The sequence below is a fragment of the Lichenostomus cassidix genome, chromosome 18 (assembly GCF_008360975.1).
Source record: "Lichenostomus cassidix isolate B80296 chromosome 18, HeHo_3.0, whole genome shotgun sequence".
Lineage (NCBI taxonomy): Eukaryota > Metazoa > Chordata > Aves > Passeriformes > Meliphagidae > Lichenostomus > Lichenostomus cassidix.
In genome coordinates this window covers 177,151-192,666 of record NC_139498.1, presented here as the reverse complement: position 1 = coordinate 192,666, position 15,516 = coordinate 177,151, and the positions used below count along the sequence as shown (strand labels likewise).

Below are 15,516 nucleotides of genomic sequence, written 5' to 3'. Positions count from 1 at the left end.
CGACATAACTCGTATACGGGGAATTAGGAATGTTCACTGAATTCAAGATGTCACCGTTGTTTCTCCCGCTGAAGCAGCAAGGACACCTCAATCCTAAACAGGCAGTGGCTTTGGCTATCCCTGGAAAGCTACCCCAGCCTTGGAGATACTGACAGACACACCCCCAGGATCTTAAAAATGTGCGTTTAGTCCATCAGAGAGTTCAGTGACACCAGAGAGTAACTCCGAAGGTGAGCAGCAGTTCTCTCAATGACTTTAAAAGCCATGAAGCTACCTTCCACTAAATGAGACAGCTGAATCACACATGCTTTATTCACAATAAACTATTTTGTTCATTCTGGAATGCCACAGTCTTCCTGAAAAAGCTTTTGCTTCTTGGGAATGCTGTTTTCAGTTTGCCTGCATGAAGCAGTGAATCTCTCAGAAATTGAGCTGTCCTCAGCGCTAGTCCTTTCACGCCACACAGGCAACTGAGGACCTCTTGCTTTGTCTCAGGCTCCCTTGCAAGACCAGACTGTCATTCCCATAACACAGTCCTGTTTGTTGGCCCTTTAAAAGAGCAGTAAAGTGACCACATGATTTATTAGCTGGTATGAACACACCTGAACATCTGCTTCCACAACCATTCCCATGGTCCGACTCCACCAGGACTGACAACCCTTTGGCCTGGGCAAGACTAAAATATGGTTCCATTGAGATGATGTTCTTCTGAGACACCTCCCTGGAGTGCCAGGTCCTCAAATACAAAGCCTATTTCCTATTTAGTGCCTCTAAATCGGAAATAAAGGGAAGGATTTTCATACCTGAGATCAGTAACATTCTTGCCCTCTGAGCATTCCTCAGTCAGTCAGATCTGTCTAAAGAAAACACGCCTGACAGAAAGTAATGGCATCATCTATTCTCCTGTATTTTTTATACCAATGTAGGAAAAATGAGGTCCATGAGAAATACTTATCCCAAACATTAGAGCTTCCTTAGTCCTTCCTTTGCAGTCATTGGCAAAACTGTCCCTGTTCTGAACAGGCTTTATCTCCTGTTTGGCTGACTGATAGTTAAAGAACCATTTCTTTCTAGGCTGTACAGCCAGAAAGCAGGATAGAGAGGATTTGAGGTACTGATTTCAAAGGTGTGCAAAAGCATTTCTTTGTCAGCAATGGAGTAAAATGACACGGTCTTTTTTTGTAGCTCCAGGAAAACTCCAACCTTCAATGGTTTATTCTTGTGTAGTAATGTTTCCTGATCCTTATGCCATGCGGACAGCTGCTTTTTGGCACCCAGCCATTCTACACACCAGGAATGCTCAGTTCTTCCCAATTTGTCCCTTTTACCAATCATTTCATGAGCAACTCCAATTGCCCATCCATCACTGTCCTTGGTAATTACTTCCCAGTAGTGGCACCCAGTAGAGAAGCACTGTGAACACAACACTTGGCTGATGCAGAATCTTTTGGGTGATGGTCCATAACTTGTCGGGTGTTTGGAAACCATCACTGTCCTGTTCTGGGCTGTGAGTGCCAAGCGCTCATGTACTCTTATGGGGTCAAAAGTCACATCATCTGCCCCTAGAAGACAGAAAGGGAAATATTCTCACATGTAGGCAACAAGAAGGCAGGTGCATCCCTGCTCCAGAACAAAAATGAAGCCCAATGATCATACAATTAACCTGAATCAAAGTTCAAGAATCCTCAGCCAAACACTATCAACTGTATCCTGGGCATACTGAAACATTTAACAGGCATAACTGTGTAAATATCCATTACAGACTCATATGCACTCCAGTGGGAAACTGAAAGTACTTTGCACCCTAAAAGATGGATCTTTTTCCTAACCAAAAAAAAAAAAAATTACCTTTTTGTCAATAATAAATGTGATGCTTGCCTTAACAAAACTTACAGTCATCTCTTCACTGAGGCATGTTCTTGCATACCTCCTCAGCAAATCCAGCCTCAGAGTCATCTGGATGTTGTGAAGAGTCCTGCTGGCTTGGATACTTACACTGAGAAAACTGTCTGGAAAAATTTGGTTCAGGACTTTCAGCTGCAGACTCTGGAGATGATGAGCAAACACTTGGCTCCTGATATGATTCTAGAGGTTCCACTAAATACAAAAAAAGTGTAGTGTTAAGGCCTTTCTTCAAAATGCAAATAGGAAGTATTTATGCTTCTAAAGGAAAACATACCTTAAATAAACCCAGCTACTGGTTAAAGTGCAAAACAAGGAGCTGGTTTTTTTGTTTATATAAATTGTCAAAGGATGTGAAGGCAAACAGTTTTACACAAAATTAACAAAACATTGTACACTGCTGCCCAAAGTGTGGTCAGAAGGGAGCTGTCAGAAAAGTGAAATCTGTGAAGAAGTTGGATCTTTCTATGCAGATAAACCAGTTTCTATCTTAAACATTTTTACAGTGTTCTTGATTTTTTTGCTTAGTATCATGTTTTTCTCATTTTACTTGTATGTGCATTTCATATGCACAAAGTAATTTTTTACTCTATTTGCTGGATCCACTGCCTCCAAGAAAAATATTTCAAAATAAGGGAAACTCACCTGGTGGGATTTGCTGAGCATAATTCTCCAAGAGTAAAATTTCCAACTTTCTCTTAAGATTTTCTACAGCACTTTTGACAACATTAAGCGTCTCATCAAGTGTAGTTTCATTATTTGTTGAAGATGAGCCTTTGCACCTCTGCCTCTCAGATAAGTTACTCTAAAATGACAAAAGAATCAAGGGAAAGATGTAAGCAATAGCAGTTATTTAATCTAGCAAATCAGATTATAATATAAAGCCAGTGTGGAAAAAGACCAGTGATCTCTCCAAGAATCTTACTTTTTGTATCAAAAGTTTCCTTTATAGGATAGTTACCTGAGTAAACCAATCTGAAATCTTACAGAAAATAGGGAAGAATATTCTTATTAAAAAGACTATGTTTTCCCTAAGAAAACTGAGAATGGGAGTAATTTTTTCTTTTATATATATATTACAATTTCCTTAAGTACTCATATGAATACAAAAGTTGCTCTTTTTAAACTTTCTTCTTTTAGAACCCAAACCAAAAGTTTGAAAACGTGTTAGTATAAGGAAAGGGCAAGCCTCATTAGCCTAAATTTTGAAATTGTGAAAATCTGCATCTGAGGTTGCTCTCTTAGTCTATATGTAGAGTCGGTGGGAGGAAAACAGCCTTTTGGAGGCTGGATTAATCTTTGCAGGTGGATATCTCAAGCAGGCCAGATAACTCTGAAAGTACCTGTTTCTCCTCACTGCCCGTAATGGTACTCTGGATCAGGCGAATTCCAATGTGGGCACCTGTGCCAGGGTTCTGGAAGTCCAGTTCTGTCTAGCAGCATTGCCACACCCAGTGAGCCCCACTCCAAATTCCTGCTGGCTAACTTGCATCACTGGCACTGTTGTTTTCAACATTAAAACTGGCTCTGAAGAATCTGAAGTGCTTTAACTGCCTTTTTTGAGGGCCCATGATGTGTCTTCCCAAAGAAAGTTGTTATAAAATATTTAGTAACTCTGAGTTCTTTAACTTGTGTACCTACGTGTAAATACAAATTCTGGAAAAGATCATGAAGGATCTCAACTTTAGATTTGACTGAGGACTGGATTTCAGCAGTGCAGTTCCCACTTCATTCCAGCTCACCAATATCCTTAGAAAAAATCTAGCTCTGAATTGCATCCCCAGCTCATGCCCCCTTTAGTACTTTTTTTCTCTGAATTTCTCACCCCAAACTCTTCCTGCTAACAGTAATGTCCATGGATTGGCATCACTGTCTCTATGAGAATGGTGCAGTGGGGATCTCAAAGGTGCTCTGTACATACTCAGCTATCCCAGACACTGAGCTTCAGAGTTTCTACTCATAGTCTGCCACTTCATTTCATCACTTACAGTTTGGGCTTTGATGTCTGTGAGCTGGTGAATAGTCTCTTCAATTTTCTGTTGAGCAGCTTTCTGCTCTTGTTCAATGAACATCAGTGTGTTTCTCTCCTGTCTGTCAACATATTCCTTCATGCAACAGAAATCTTTAGCAATCTGGTTTTTGATCTGAGATGTATATTCCTGAAAGGCAGAAAACATGGAGTTCATTATGTGGTTAGGAAAGATGTATGGAATAGGAGAATCTATTGCCCCATCTAACATGCTCTTTGACTGACCCCTGCAGACCACAAAACCTTATTCAAAGGAATAAAATGTATTTGACACTATCCTGCATTACTGCAGAGATTTTGGTCATGTTAAGGATCATGATTATTTTATGGCCACTGGGCTCTGCTTGACAATTCAGAAAAATCCATATTCTCACTTTATGATTTGTAATTTGCATCTAAGAGTACCAGAAACATTCAGACTACTCTTGGGATAAGCAGAATAATGCAACAAAGCACAACTCCACTGGCCTTTGTGCCAGCCAAGGCAGGAGTCAGTGCAGCTGATGTCATATAGTCATTCTCATCAGTAAAAACAGAATTGTGACAGAAAAGAATGAAACAAAAAGGCAAATTCCTGCTCTGGGCTGGAAGGCAACCCTGTAGTCAATCACATCTCTAGCCCAGAGAAGTGGCAACAGAAGGTAACTGCAGGTGATGAATGTACAATGTGTACCTTTATTTTATTGAGATCTTTCCTCAACAGGTGGACAGTCTCTGCAGTTACTTCTTGTTGCCTGGAGCTCTCCCATATCTCTTCCTCCTTTAAAGTGACACATTGGACTATTTAGCTATATAACCCTCATGGAAAGCATGACTAGGTTAAGGAGCAGGATAATAAAAATCCTTACATCACTGAGATTAGTTAAGCACTGGACTGGTTGAGGAGGTGCCTGGAAGACACAATTCTGAGTAGGAATAATCACAATGAAGTCAACACCCAACAGTCACCAATTATATATTCAATGATAATTGTGAGCTTCAGGTCATAGCTTGACTAAAGATACATATGTGCTAAAAAAATGAAGGTCAACAGATTTTTCTCACCTCCTCCTCTGGGAGTCGTTTTAAGCAGAGCTATAGATATGAACCAGTCCCATTTTGGGACATGAAACTGGGTGGAGCTGGAGCACTGTCTAATAATGCAATGCATCATTTCGGGAGTCTCCAATACAATACTGATGCAATAAGTAACACCCAGCACAAACAGGTTACTTATTACTATTGTACATCAGCTGAATATGTACAGGTATTAGCTCTAATTCAGCTATGCAGCCTTCAATATGTCAGACACCACCAACGAGCCCCAGCCACTGCATTAGATGAGCCCATCTGCTCAATGTGTTACTGTGCCGTGGGATGGGGCCTCGGGCTGCACTGGGGATGCCGTGGGATGGAAACCCGGACCGTCCAGATGGTGCCGCTGGGTGTTGTCCCATGGTGTCGCGGGAAGGAGTGCCTGAGTGTCGGGGGACGTTACCTCGGGATGTCGCCCCGGGATGTCCCGGGGTATCGCGGAGAGGAGCCCCGGGCTGTCGGGGTGTGAAGCTCCCGGGTGTCGGGGGATGGAGCTCTGCGGTGTCGCGGGGAGAAGCCCCGGGGTGTCGGGGATGGTGACCCAGGCTGCCTCCGGCCGTACCTTCTCCCCAGCTCCCCGCCGCGCCGAACTCCAGTCATTGCAGGCAGCAGCTCCAGAGGGTTCCGGCTCATCCTGTGTTTCCAACTTTTCCTTCAGCTCCCGCGGGATGAGGCCGAGCACCGCGGCCAGCTCGCGATTGGGCCGCAGTTGGCGGAGCTCGAAGCCGCGCCGGCAGAGCGGGCAGGCGGCGGAGGGCCGCCCCGCGCAGTACTGGAGGATGCAGCCCCGGCAGAAGCTGTGGTCGCAGCTCGAGAGCCGCACCGGCTCCTCGAACACCTGCAGGCAGCAGGAGCACTGCAGCTCCAGGACGCGCTGGAGCCGCTCGAGCTCGATGACGGCAGCCATGGCCCGGGCGGGGCGGAGCGGAGCAGCCGCGGAGTTTCGGTTTCCCCGGGCGCCTCCTCCGGTGCACGGAACGCCCCGGGCCGCACCGGCTCTGCCCCGCTCAGCTCTATTCTCCTCTGCTCCCCTCACGTGTCCTGGTCCCAGGATTTGGGTTGACAGTGGAAATGGACTGTGACGCAGAGCTCTCCTGGGCCTGGCCTTGACTTTTAATGATTCTCAAAAAAAGTCCCTCTTATCTGCGCTATTTCATTTCCACCGTGAGTTTCCCGATTTTGTAATAGTGAGAATTGCTGACATCGGCAGTCTGCTGACCCAGCTGGGACAGAAGTGGCACAGCACAGCACAGTGCAGACCCTGTCTGAGTGAATTTCAGGCTACTGGATGGACTGAACCCTTCTGAAGTCATCCCGAGCTACTCGGGTAATTTCAAAATAACAATGAACAAATGAAGACTGACATTGTTCCTTGTACAAGTCAAGAGGTGCTTTCTATTGATTTCTGGAGCTGCAGGATCAGGCTGTTTAACAGAATTGCTGAACCACCATGCAAGCTCGAATGAATCAGGTTGTGTGGGTAGAGAGCCTGGCACACAGGCAAATTCATGGGAGAATATCAACAAGTAAAACTGCTGCAGATTGCTCAGAGCTGGATGATGAGCTGGCTGAGAAAGGTAGTATGATGATCCAACTCAAAAAATTCTTTTGCACTATTGGGGGGGAGTGGAGGGGAAGAAGAATTAATGTCACTAATTCCTGCAAGTATTAGCACTTCTCATTTCTGCAAAAGAGATCTATTTCGAGTATCTCAAGACTCGCTGGCAATTGTCAGCAAAAGGTGGAAGCTTCACCAGAAACTTGGTCGGCAAGACTGACTTCCTCTTGCAAACTAAAGCTATCTGGAAAGAAGAATTCAGTGTGTGAGTGACTCAATGCTTGCTTGAACCAGATCTCAGACTTGGTCTTGAGGCACAGAAACACTCAGTATCAGCCAGCAAGTCTCCATCACTTCCTGCACACGGTGGTACCCAAAGGGGAGGCATTCCCCCTCCAACACTGAACATCAGTCCTTATTCTTTGTTTACAAGCAAGTCATTGAAGAAAACACTTTTAAAACTTGTTTCTGCCTTTCAGTGTTCACTCTAAGCAAGCTCATTAAGTTTCATCTGTTTTTAGGTGAGACAGATCAGTGTATGTTCAACCTGCACTCATGCTCTGTTTGCTGGGGTACTGTGTGGGTTTGTGCTTTGGAAAAAATTAGTCTTCACATGTCAGATTTGCCACTCACATAAAAGCCAAACAGTAAAGACTGTTGAAAGCAAGGAGCTAGGAACATCCGTGTGCTTCCATTAGAAGAGTGATTCCATTACAGTATCCTCCACAATTTAAACTTGGCTTGTATTTATTTTATTGTGCCAGAAATGTAGCACTGTAAGAGACATTCACCCCACTCTGTTGAAAACAGCCCCATCCCTCTGTGGCCAGAAGCTGCAGACAGGTGGAATGGAGCTGCTTGACTGCTCCTCCCTGTGGACATCAGAGCTGGGTGATGACTCCGTTCAAGGCATCCATCCACTCCCTCTGCTTCCTGTCGTTCTCACAGATAAACACAAACTCTCTCACTGGTGTGACCAGAGTGATTGCTGGTTTTCTCTTCTTCACCCACACTCCCTGGGGCAAATCACCTCGTACTTCATATCCCTCACTTCTCCTTCCGATGAAAATCTGGCCCTGTGCAAATGCATCCTGGAGAGAAGGAAGCAGAAGACAGCCATTAGCCAGCAGACAGTGGAGCTCCAGCAGACGCTGCTCTGTCCGTCGACATGGGACAGGGTCTGGGGATGCATGGAAGGGGACTGATGACATGGACTGGTGACACCAGCAGGGAACACAAGAGAGGGTTTTTGCACTCACAGGCATTCTCAGAAGGAGGCAGGGCCCCACCCTTACAGAGCTGGCTGGTGGGTGTTCAGAAGGGGCAGGGAAGGACTTTCCCATGGCTAAAGCAGCTCTAGGAAGCAGGATAATGGGGCTATGAAGCCCCTGTTACCGGAATAGTGCTCATCTTGGCTAAGGTTACAGACACAGGGCTGGGGGAGCGTGGGCATGAATAACACAGGTAGTAGCAGTTGCTTTTAAAAGACTCATATCTTCTTCACAGCCACTGTATAGGCCAGAGTTCCCAACCAGCTCAGCTTCAGAGACATCCACTGACAAAGGAGATGGGCTCTTGAGGCTGGGCCTGCTCCAGTCTGGCACAGCCACTGGAAAAGCTGGATGAGAACAGACCCTTCTTCCCCACCTGCTTCATGAAGAGGTTGTGCAACAGTGAAGAACACTCTTACCAGTGGATTTTTAAAGTACATCAGGTTCCTTTCTTGAGAATCCAAGCAGAACCAGCGTACCTTAAAGGCCTCCTTCTGCTGCAAGGAGATGGTAGTTCTTTAAAGACCAAGTTCCCAAGAGGAGTTTGGTCTATTCAAATCCCAAGACTGCTTAAATGACTGGAGCTGGAGTTGTTTCCTTCATCCCTGTAACTGGTGAGTGACTGCTGTGTGCAGCCTTCAGTTCTCTTCTCCCTGGGCTTGAACTACAGTTTTACATTCAGTGACAATCCTCTGGGCAGGGAAGTGATCAAAATAACAGGATTAAGAAAATTGCATAAATGGATTGAAAGCAACGAAGAGGATGACCCCTGAGCCCGTGGTGATAGTGAGGAGAGTGTGCAATCAATTTCAACAATCTGATCGGGGGATGTCCCTAGAATTTCCAGTGTACAATACTAGTTTTTCTTAGAAGTGCTAATTCCATCAACTACACTTATCTGACCATTCCTGATAAATGAATTGCTCCATGCTGAACTGAGAAGGCCTCTTCTAAGGCTCATCTCAGTTTAAGCAGAATTTAGGCCACAGGAGAAAAACACAAAGTCTTTCATGCTCTATGCAAATATGTGCAGAAGAGGTACTGAACACTGGCACAAGCTGGGCCAAAACTCAGCATATTCAATACCACCATTGCACCACTAACTTTATAATGGGACTTGGTTCATGGTTCACTCAGAGGAGAGAAGGGCAAGAAGGGGCTGTGTTCAAACAAGACCTCAGATATTTATCTCTTCCTTTAGCAGTGCCCAAAACTTTGTTCTCCTGTTCCAAGAATACTGGCCCAAACACTTCCCACAATAAAACAAACCAAACTGTTGGCTTCACCGTAGAGAAATTTGCTCAAATGACACTTTGCTGCTCTAAGTAGATGTGACTTAAGTGCAACTGACTCTAAGTAAAACAAAGAAGTAGGGGGGTCAGCACGTCATGTTATGCTCTGGCAGCAGCTGCAGTTAGCAGATACAGCAATCCATGTGGTGTTGTGTAACAGCACCTTCCATGTCTATTGACAGCTAATCAATCTTGCTTGCTCTTCAAGGATTCTTCTTCCTGATCTTATTTTCCACACAAAATAAAACACGACCCCAAAGAAAATGACAGGCTTGAATACAATTCTTTTATCAACCCAGGAAGCAGAGAGTCACTGAGCAAATCTTTTACGAGCCAGCATAATTGAACTACCAAATATTCTCTATCAGGAATGATCCTGTTTGTGTAATGCCAACTATGCACTTACTTTTGGTCCTGTTTTCTCCATATATCCTTCTTTGACAAAGTTTCTTGTGATCCTGGGTATGAGCTAGGAGAACACAAATACAAAAAAGTCTGTGTCTGTCCCAGCTGAAACCAGGACAAGCTGTCTCATTCAAGACTGCATTTCTGTTCTTTTTCTGTAAAAGTTAATCACCATCAATTGTGGCTTTTGGGGCTGTGGTTTTTTTTTTTTTTTGGTTGTTCAGGAAAGAGAAGTCTGAAGTAAGAAGGAACATAACATTTTTGACAGATTACATTCTATAAGGATCACATAGAGACTTTTAGGCCTTAAATGCTGACCAAGTTTTTGCATGTCATTCAGTGTGGCCTTTCCTTCTACCTCTTCTGTCCATACCCTGGACCCAAGAGCTTCTTTCTGAGCACCTGACTTTGTCAGAAGAAGTGAGAAAATGTTTTCCTGTGCTATGTTTGCCTAGACTGCTTCAAGCCCTGTTCAGTCCTCACCTCAGCCTCAGGGACATTTGGGAAGGTTGTTCTGAGATAATGGTAACGTGCTGCCCGGATAGCATTGAACCAATCAACAATCTCCTGTTGAAAACAGCAAACACAAAGACAGGATTAAAGAGGAGAGTAAGAGCACTGCTTCTCCAAAATGGCTTTCTTCTTCCTTTTGACCTCTTTGCAAAGAGGCACCTTCTCCCCAAGGGGCAGACAGAGTCAGTGATTTATCCCAGACACCTGAAAAACACTGACCCTTGAAAATTTAAGAATGCCCCTCCTGGGAGGTCTTAGACATTCTCAGCATGGACAATCACCCAAGTCTGTGTACATGGGCTTTTGCAGTAGATTCAGTTACGGGTTGTTTTAAAACCTCTGTATCTGGAAAGACACGAGAACTCTGTTGAATGAGGAAACAGAAATCTAACAATATCTGTAGAGATACTTCTTAAAATTATCATTATTGGCTTGGAAATAACGTAGAACAATATTCTCTATGTGTGTCAAGAATATAACCATGAAATTGTGTAAAACCATGAGGCAGTTACCTTAAGAGATTTACATCCGTGCACCACTTAAGACTATCCAGAGAGTGAGACTGAATATATGCTCCAACAGAAAAGTAGGAAGATACTACAGTTAGAAGTATCAAATTCTGCAACTTCCTACATTCTACAGGTCTTAGTGATGCCAAGTAAAACCAAATCTTGCAGCCACAGCAACTCTTCCAAAATACAGATCCAACATCTTAGCATTTTGCTTACTCCAAAATCTCCGGGATATTCACCTTTCCACTTTCGTGATAGACAAAAAGGTTCCTTGTTTGACCATCTGTGATGTATGTGATCTGCAGCCCATGATTGTGTCCTATTTTGTCTACCTGGAACATTGCATTCAGAGTCTCAATGCTGATAACGGCTTTTGGACCTCTGGACTGTGAAATGAAAAGCATCACTGTATGAAAATGCTCTCAGGGAATGTAATGCAGGATAGATAAGCTGTATGAGATCTAGATCTCTACTGAAGAGAAAGCAGACATCCTAAAATATCTGAATATTGGATATACCTGAAACATAAAGCTTTAATTACACACAACATAAAACCACTCAGAAAGATTCCTTGACAAATGCTGGGTCACTGCTGGAGAGGGCTTGGTCTGCACTGCTAGGGATGGGTCTATCTCCAGCCCTGTAGTTAGAGAACAGTTAGTTACAGTGTCTGACAGAAAGGAGACATGTTGAGGATGCTGCTGCAGGAGCTGACGAGAGGGTATTTTAGTAATGTAAGAGGTAACAGCTGCTAACAGATTTCTTCTTTATCTCGCCATTCATCTGCCAGTATCCATTTCCTTTGTTCACTAAGCAAAAGGAGGTTGCAGGGTTGAGACAAAGGATGAGGAAAAGAGCTAAATCCAAAATTGCCCAATATACCACATATGTTAATGGCGAAACGCATGGACTCCTCTAAGCACAGGCTGGCTGCAAGACTACAGACAAAGCTGCTTATACTGGGTTTTGCCCACGCAGAGCAGGGTCTAAGGGTGGGTATTGACCTGTTACCTATGGCCAGCTCTGGCTGAGGAACTCACTTCTTTGGTGTAGTACTTCAACACCCCTTCCCTCGCTGAAAGGAGAAATTGCCTCTTCTGGAACTGTCTGCGTACCTTCCCAAGCTTCCAGAGGCATCCTTCACGGCTGCCTGCAGATAAGACCAAGAGAGGTGTCAGGGAAGGGTGGCACAAGAGCAGGACTGTTTAGCTAAGGGTGATGTGGCACAGTTCCAAGTCTCTTCTCCATCTGAGAATTTCACCTCATGAAAAAATCAGTGGAGAACTAGAGAACTGTAAGATCTGAATATACCCTTGCACTTGGGTAAGTGCCTTTCCTTAAGAGTTTCTTCTCAAAGCTAGACTCAAAGCAGCGACTGCACATCCAGCAGTTCAAATGTGACAAGCCAACCCTAAAGGTGCAAGCAGAACACTCTGCTGTTGGCTTTGAGGCTGAGACCTTCTCCCTGACAATCCCTTTACCTGCAGAACAAGGATCTTGGCAGACTTGGGTGGCAAGAAATTCCTGACGCTCATATTTCGCTCTAATCCATTGCTGTCTTAAAACCCTGAAAGACGAAAACATGGATAAAGCAGATCTACTTCTACTTTCGTTTCACCAGCCAGCCAGAGAGACCTGTAAGGGAAGCAAATGTAAAGGTCTGCAGCAGTGAATACACCATCAACTTACAAGCAGTCATGGGACCGGGGGATGTAATAGTAGGGAGGGACCTTTGCCTCATATTTAGCTTTGGCAGAGCGATTCCCGTGATTCTTCATAAACTGAAATACAAAATAAATCACAGTTAGGTGTGCTACTACAAATCAGCACCATGTCATGAACGTAAAATGAGACTTCTATCAAAGGCAGCACTGCATTTTTTGCGGAGTCTCACCATAACTCTCAGTGTGTCTTTACACAATTTATAAATTCCCTTTGGCATTATAGTTTGCTGGTTTTAGGTGGTGCACCTTTTTCAGTATTTACAGTTCTGGACCATGTGTGAAGGAACACAAAACTGTGGCTGTTGATGAAAAGAACAAAAGAAAATAAAGAGAAAATTTGATTATGATCTCCCTATTCCTCCATCTCCTCCCCAACATTAACTGTGATTGTATTATTAACACAATTCAACTGAACAATGAGAGGTTGAACCAGTATTTAAGAAGAGTACGTTGCTTTCTGAATGGAGCAGACTACCTGGAAATATCTGTGGGCTTCTACGCCACAGTGAGAAGTTTCTGTGTATATAAAAATACACACCACAGACTGTTAGGAACATGGTCACCTATCAGTGTAATTTGATTGAGCAGGTCATAAAGTTAGCCATGGAGTTAACTTGGTTCTGTGTAGCTCTACTGCTCTGCCCATGGTGGATGGCACAGGAATTACATGGCAGAGGAAGTTATGAAGTGTGGAGAGTTACTGCTTTTTCCTTTGTACCTCTATTAAATTGTTCTCCCAGAAGTCAAGCCGAAGCGATTTGACTCTGCTGATTTCAGGAAGATTGCGATGAATTCCAGAGCAATTCAAACAAATGAATATTCCAAGTTTGTAAGAAGCCCACTCTGGATCTAGATCGAAACACAAAGAATCAACTAATACACATGAAAAGGCACAGCCACTGGCAAGGGTGAAAAATCCCATCTGATGCACAGCCCAGGCTTCACACCTAATAAATACATCAAATCCCACCCCACCGTTTATGGCTGCCACTTCACTGTGTTCAGGGGAACAACAACTGCTTCCCCCAATGAACAAGATGGCCCTTTCACTTGGACATTCTTTTACTGACTATTTGATTTAAAATTAATGTGACTGTGCAGACAGGTGAGTGGTGATGGAAAAGCTCAGCTTATTATCAGTTCTGCATGAAAAGCTGCCATTGCTGAACTAACAATGGAAGGAGGGTAACGCCGATAACGAGCGCTACAACAGTACAGCCACAAACAGCAAGGACTCTGTCTCCTGTCCATAAAGGCTCCTGTTCTTGCCTGCTGCTACATCCCCTGAAGCAGCTTTGACAGGTGCATCCCTATAGGCACTGAGTGCTCTGGCAAGACCATTTCCTTGGATTGTGCCACCGTCCACTTCTCCCTTAATCATACTAAACAGAAGCTACTTGTCCCTTCTTCCAACTGCTGCTGGCTCCCGACTGACTCACCCAAACGGGCACAGGCGCCAGCCCGGCCCGGGGTCTCCAACAGGTCTTCCGTGCCTTTCTCTGCCCCAACTTCTGCACAGAGACATCCCCCGAGGTGGAAATCCACCCCACGCACCCTCCTCCTCATGCCCTGTCCATAAATAACCCGGGGCAGCGCCTGGTGCTAAGGCCGTTCCCTGTCCCCGCGCTGCGATGCCCTGGGCCCGCGGGACTCCCCAAGAGCCGTGTCCCAGAGCGGCAGCGCCGCGGGTCCCTCCCGCTGCCGCCCTGCGGGACATTGGGCGAGGAGCGCAGCCGGCGCCGCTCGCAGGGACCGAGCAGACATAGCTGCGGACAGGGACGGGCAGCACCCGGACGGCGCCACAGCCCGAGGGGGCGAGTGGCTCCTCGTCACCGCCACTGTCCGCTCGGAAGTGGGCCCGGGGAGCTGCCCGGCGGAGCCGTACCTGGGTCCCCGCAGTCGGCGCAGCGATCGTTACCGGTCCCGGCCGCCCTCTGCAGCTCCAGTAGCAGCACCTTGTTGCGGTCGCGGTCCATGGCCCCCGGTGCCCGGCGCGGAGCCTGCGAGAGGCTCGGTCCCGCCGGGAAATGAGGAACCGGAGCGGCACCGGCGCCCGGGGAGCCCCGTCCCCTCCCGCGTCCCCGGGCCGGGCGGGGCCGCCTCCTACAGGCGGTTCGGGGCGTGCGGCCCCCCCGGACCGGCCCGCGCCCCGCAGACACCCGCCCACCGGCCCCATCCTGTCCCTGTCCCCGAGAGCAACGAGTCGGGACTTCCTGCGCTCAAAGTTCTTGACTAAGGGGCCTGTGTCGAGGAGGGCCCGTCCGCGCACCTCCAGGTTTGCCTCAACCCCATCTTTCTAAAAAACTAAATTTCTAAAGCTTGCGGGATAACCGAACAGCAGCTGTGCCCCAGACACCGGCCAAAGCACCGGCACAACCGGGGCAGGCGAGTCCTGCTCTCCCCAGCGCAGCTCTGCCCCGCTGCGAGTGCTCAGCACAGGTTGGGAGGGACCTGGGTGACACCAAGTGGTGCCACAGAAACCCTGCCCACACAGCTCAACACAGGGAGAATACAGCATTTCAATCCTACTGAAAATGTTCCTCTTCCGTGGTAAATGCCAAAAAAGTCTGTGACCTAATACTTAGTTTATCTAAGACTAGAAAAAAGACAAAAAAGAAAAATTTGAGGAAAAAATTTTCAGGGTTAATTAATTCAGAAAGATTAAGAGGTATTCAAATGTTTTTCTAGTTTCATGTTAAATTTAATTTGCATTGCTATAGTGCAGTACAATATGCAATGCTTCTTTAGTTAAGTTTATCAACAATCTTGTAAAAACAGTTTAATTTTGTAATGGCTAAACACTACACTAGACGTATTATAAATTCCAAATACTGAAACCTTTTTTTCCATCTTGTAGATACTAAATAGTATTGTATCTTTTATTTATTTGTAAATATTATGAAGTTATGAAATAAACAGCAGCAGAATATCTGAAAAGTTGTTGAACTGCCTACATAGAATCTCATTTCAGCACTTACCCTCTAGGAACTATTGCATACTGGAATGTAAACATGGCTTTAATTTTCCCCAGCTAACCTTCTTGCAAGCCTTACACCAAAGCTCTTTTGCTAGCTTAATTTTTGCGGTGTCCTTACAACTCCTGTAGAATAAAAAGAAGATTTTGTATGACAACTGCAAAGTGGTTATTTATATAGACCTTTCACAAAGATTTGACATAGTCTTGAAGGGATCCTTCCCTGCTCCTACTTCTATCCTGCAGTAGCATTAGCACAGTC

General features: G+C 45.4%; 2 protein-coding genes across 12 annotated transcripts; both read right to left on the bottom strand.

Annotated features, from left to right (window-relative positions):
* Positions 1 to 886: 886 nt before the first annotated feature.
* On the bottom strand, positions 887 to 7,160 carry RNF135 (ring finger protein 135). Of its 3 annotated transcripts, none has more exons than XM_085077240.1 (6): positions 5,409 to 7,160; positions 4,605 to 4,691; positions 3,891 to 4,061; positions 2,548 to 2,707; positions 1,996 to 2,097; positions 887 to 1,562 (listed from the first exon to the last, which is right to left on the bottom strand). In XM_085077240.1, the coding sequence occupies exons 1-6, from the start codon at positions 5,910 to 5,912 to the stop codon at positions 1,027 to 1,029; spliced, it is 1,560 nt and encodes a 519-aa protein (XP_084933366.1). In that variant the 5' UTR covers positions 5,913 to 7,160; the 3' UTR covers positions 887 to 1,026. The 3 variants fall into 3 exon arrangements, with proteins under 3 accessions (XP_084933366.1, XP_084933368.1, XP_084933367.1); XM_085077242.1 differs by having other exon boundaries at positions 5,568 to 7,160; XM_085077241.1 differs by lacking the exon at positions 4,605 to 4,691.
* Positions 7,161 to 7,292: 132 nt separating this feature from the next.
* ADAP2 (ArfGAP with dual PH domains 2) lies at positions 7,293 to 14,810 on the bottom strand. 9 transcript variants are annotated; one of them, XM_085077245.1, is made up of 10 exons: positions 14,199 to 14,810; positions 12,999 to 13,129; positions 12,246 to 12,337; positions 12,038 to 12,123; positions 11,597 to 11,706; positions 10,796 to 10,942; positions 10,015 to 10,098; positions 9,533 to 9,595; positions 8,254 to 8,331; positions 7,293 to 7,654 (listed from the first exon to the last, which is right to left on the bottom strand). In XM_085077245.1, exons 1-10 carry the CDS (start codon positions 14,254 to 14,256, stop codon positions 7,445 to 7,447), a joined length of 1,059 nt encoding a protein of 352 aa, XP_084933371.1. In that variant the 5' UTR covers positions 14,257 to 14,810; the 3' UTR covers positions 7,293 to 7,444. The 9 variants fall into 9 exon arrangements, with proteins under 9 accessions (XP_084933371.1, XP_084933370.1, XP_084933369.1 ...); XM_085077244.1 differs by having other exon boundaries at positions 14,166 to 14,807; XM_085077243.1 differs by lacking the exon at positions 14,199 to 14,810 and adding an exon at positions 13,720 to 14,080.
* Positions 14,811 to 15,516: the final 706 nt, after the last annotated feature.

What these genes read in the sequence shown, in the direction of transcription:
- RNF135 (XM_085077240.1), bottom strand. Translation starts at nt 5,912, where the DNA reads ATGGCTGCCGTCATCGAGCTCGAGCGGCTCCAGCGCGTCCTGGAGCTG. An exon ending in AAGATCTCAATAAAATAAAG is followed by an intron (nt 4,062 to 4,604) that starts GTACACATTGTA and finishes TCTGCCTTTCAG; the next exon opens with GAATATACATCTCAGATCAA. An exon ending in TTCCAGACAGTTTTCTCAGT is followed by an intron (nt 1,563 to 1,995) that starts GTAAGTATCCAA and finishes TCTGTCTTCTAG; the next exon opens with GGGCAGATGATGTGACTTTT.
- ADAP2 (XM_085077243.1), bottom strand. Translation starts at nt 13,846, where the DNA reads ATGAGGAGGAGGGTGCGTGGGGTGGATTTCCACCTCGGGGGATGTCTC. An exon ending in TGGCGCCTGTGCCCGTTTGG is followed by an intron (nt 13,130 to 13,719) that starts GTGAGTCAGTCG and finishes GTTTCGATCTAG; the next exon opens with ATCCAGAGTGGGCTTCTTAC. An exon ending in TGGAGAAAACAGGACCAAAA is followed by an intron (nt 8,332 to 9,532) that starts GTAAGTGCATAG and finishes ATCTCCTTGCAG; the next exon opens with CAGAAGGAGGCCTTTAAGGT.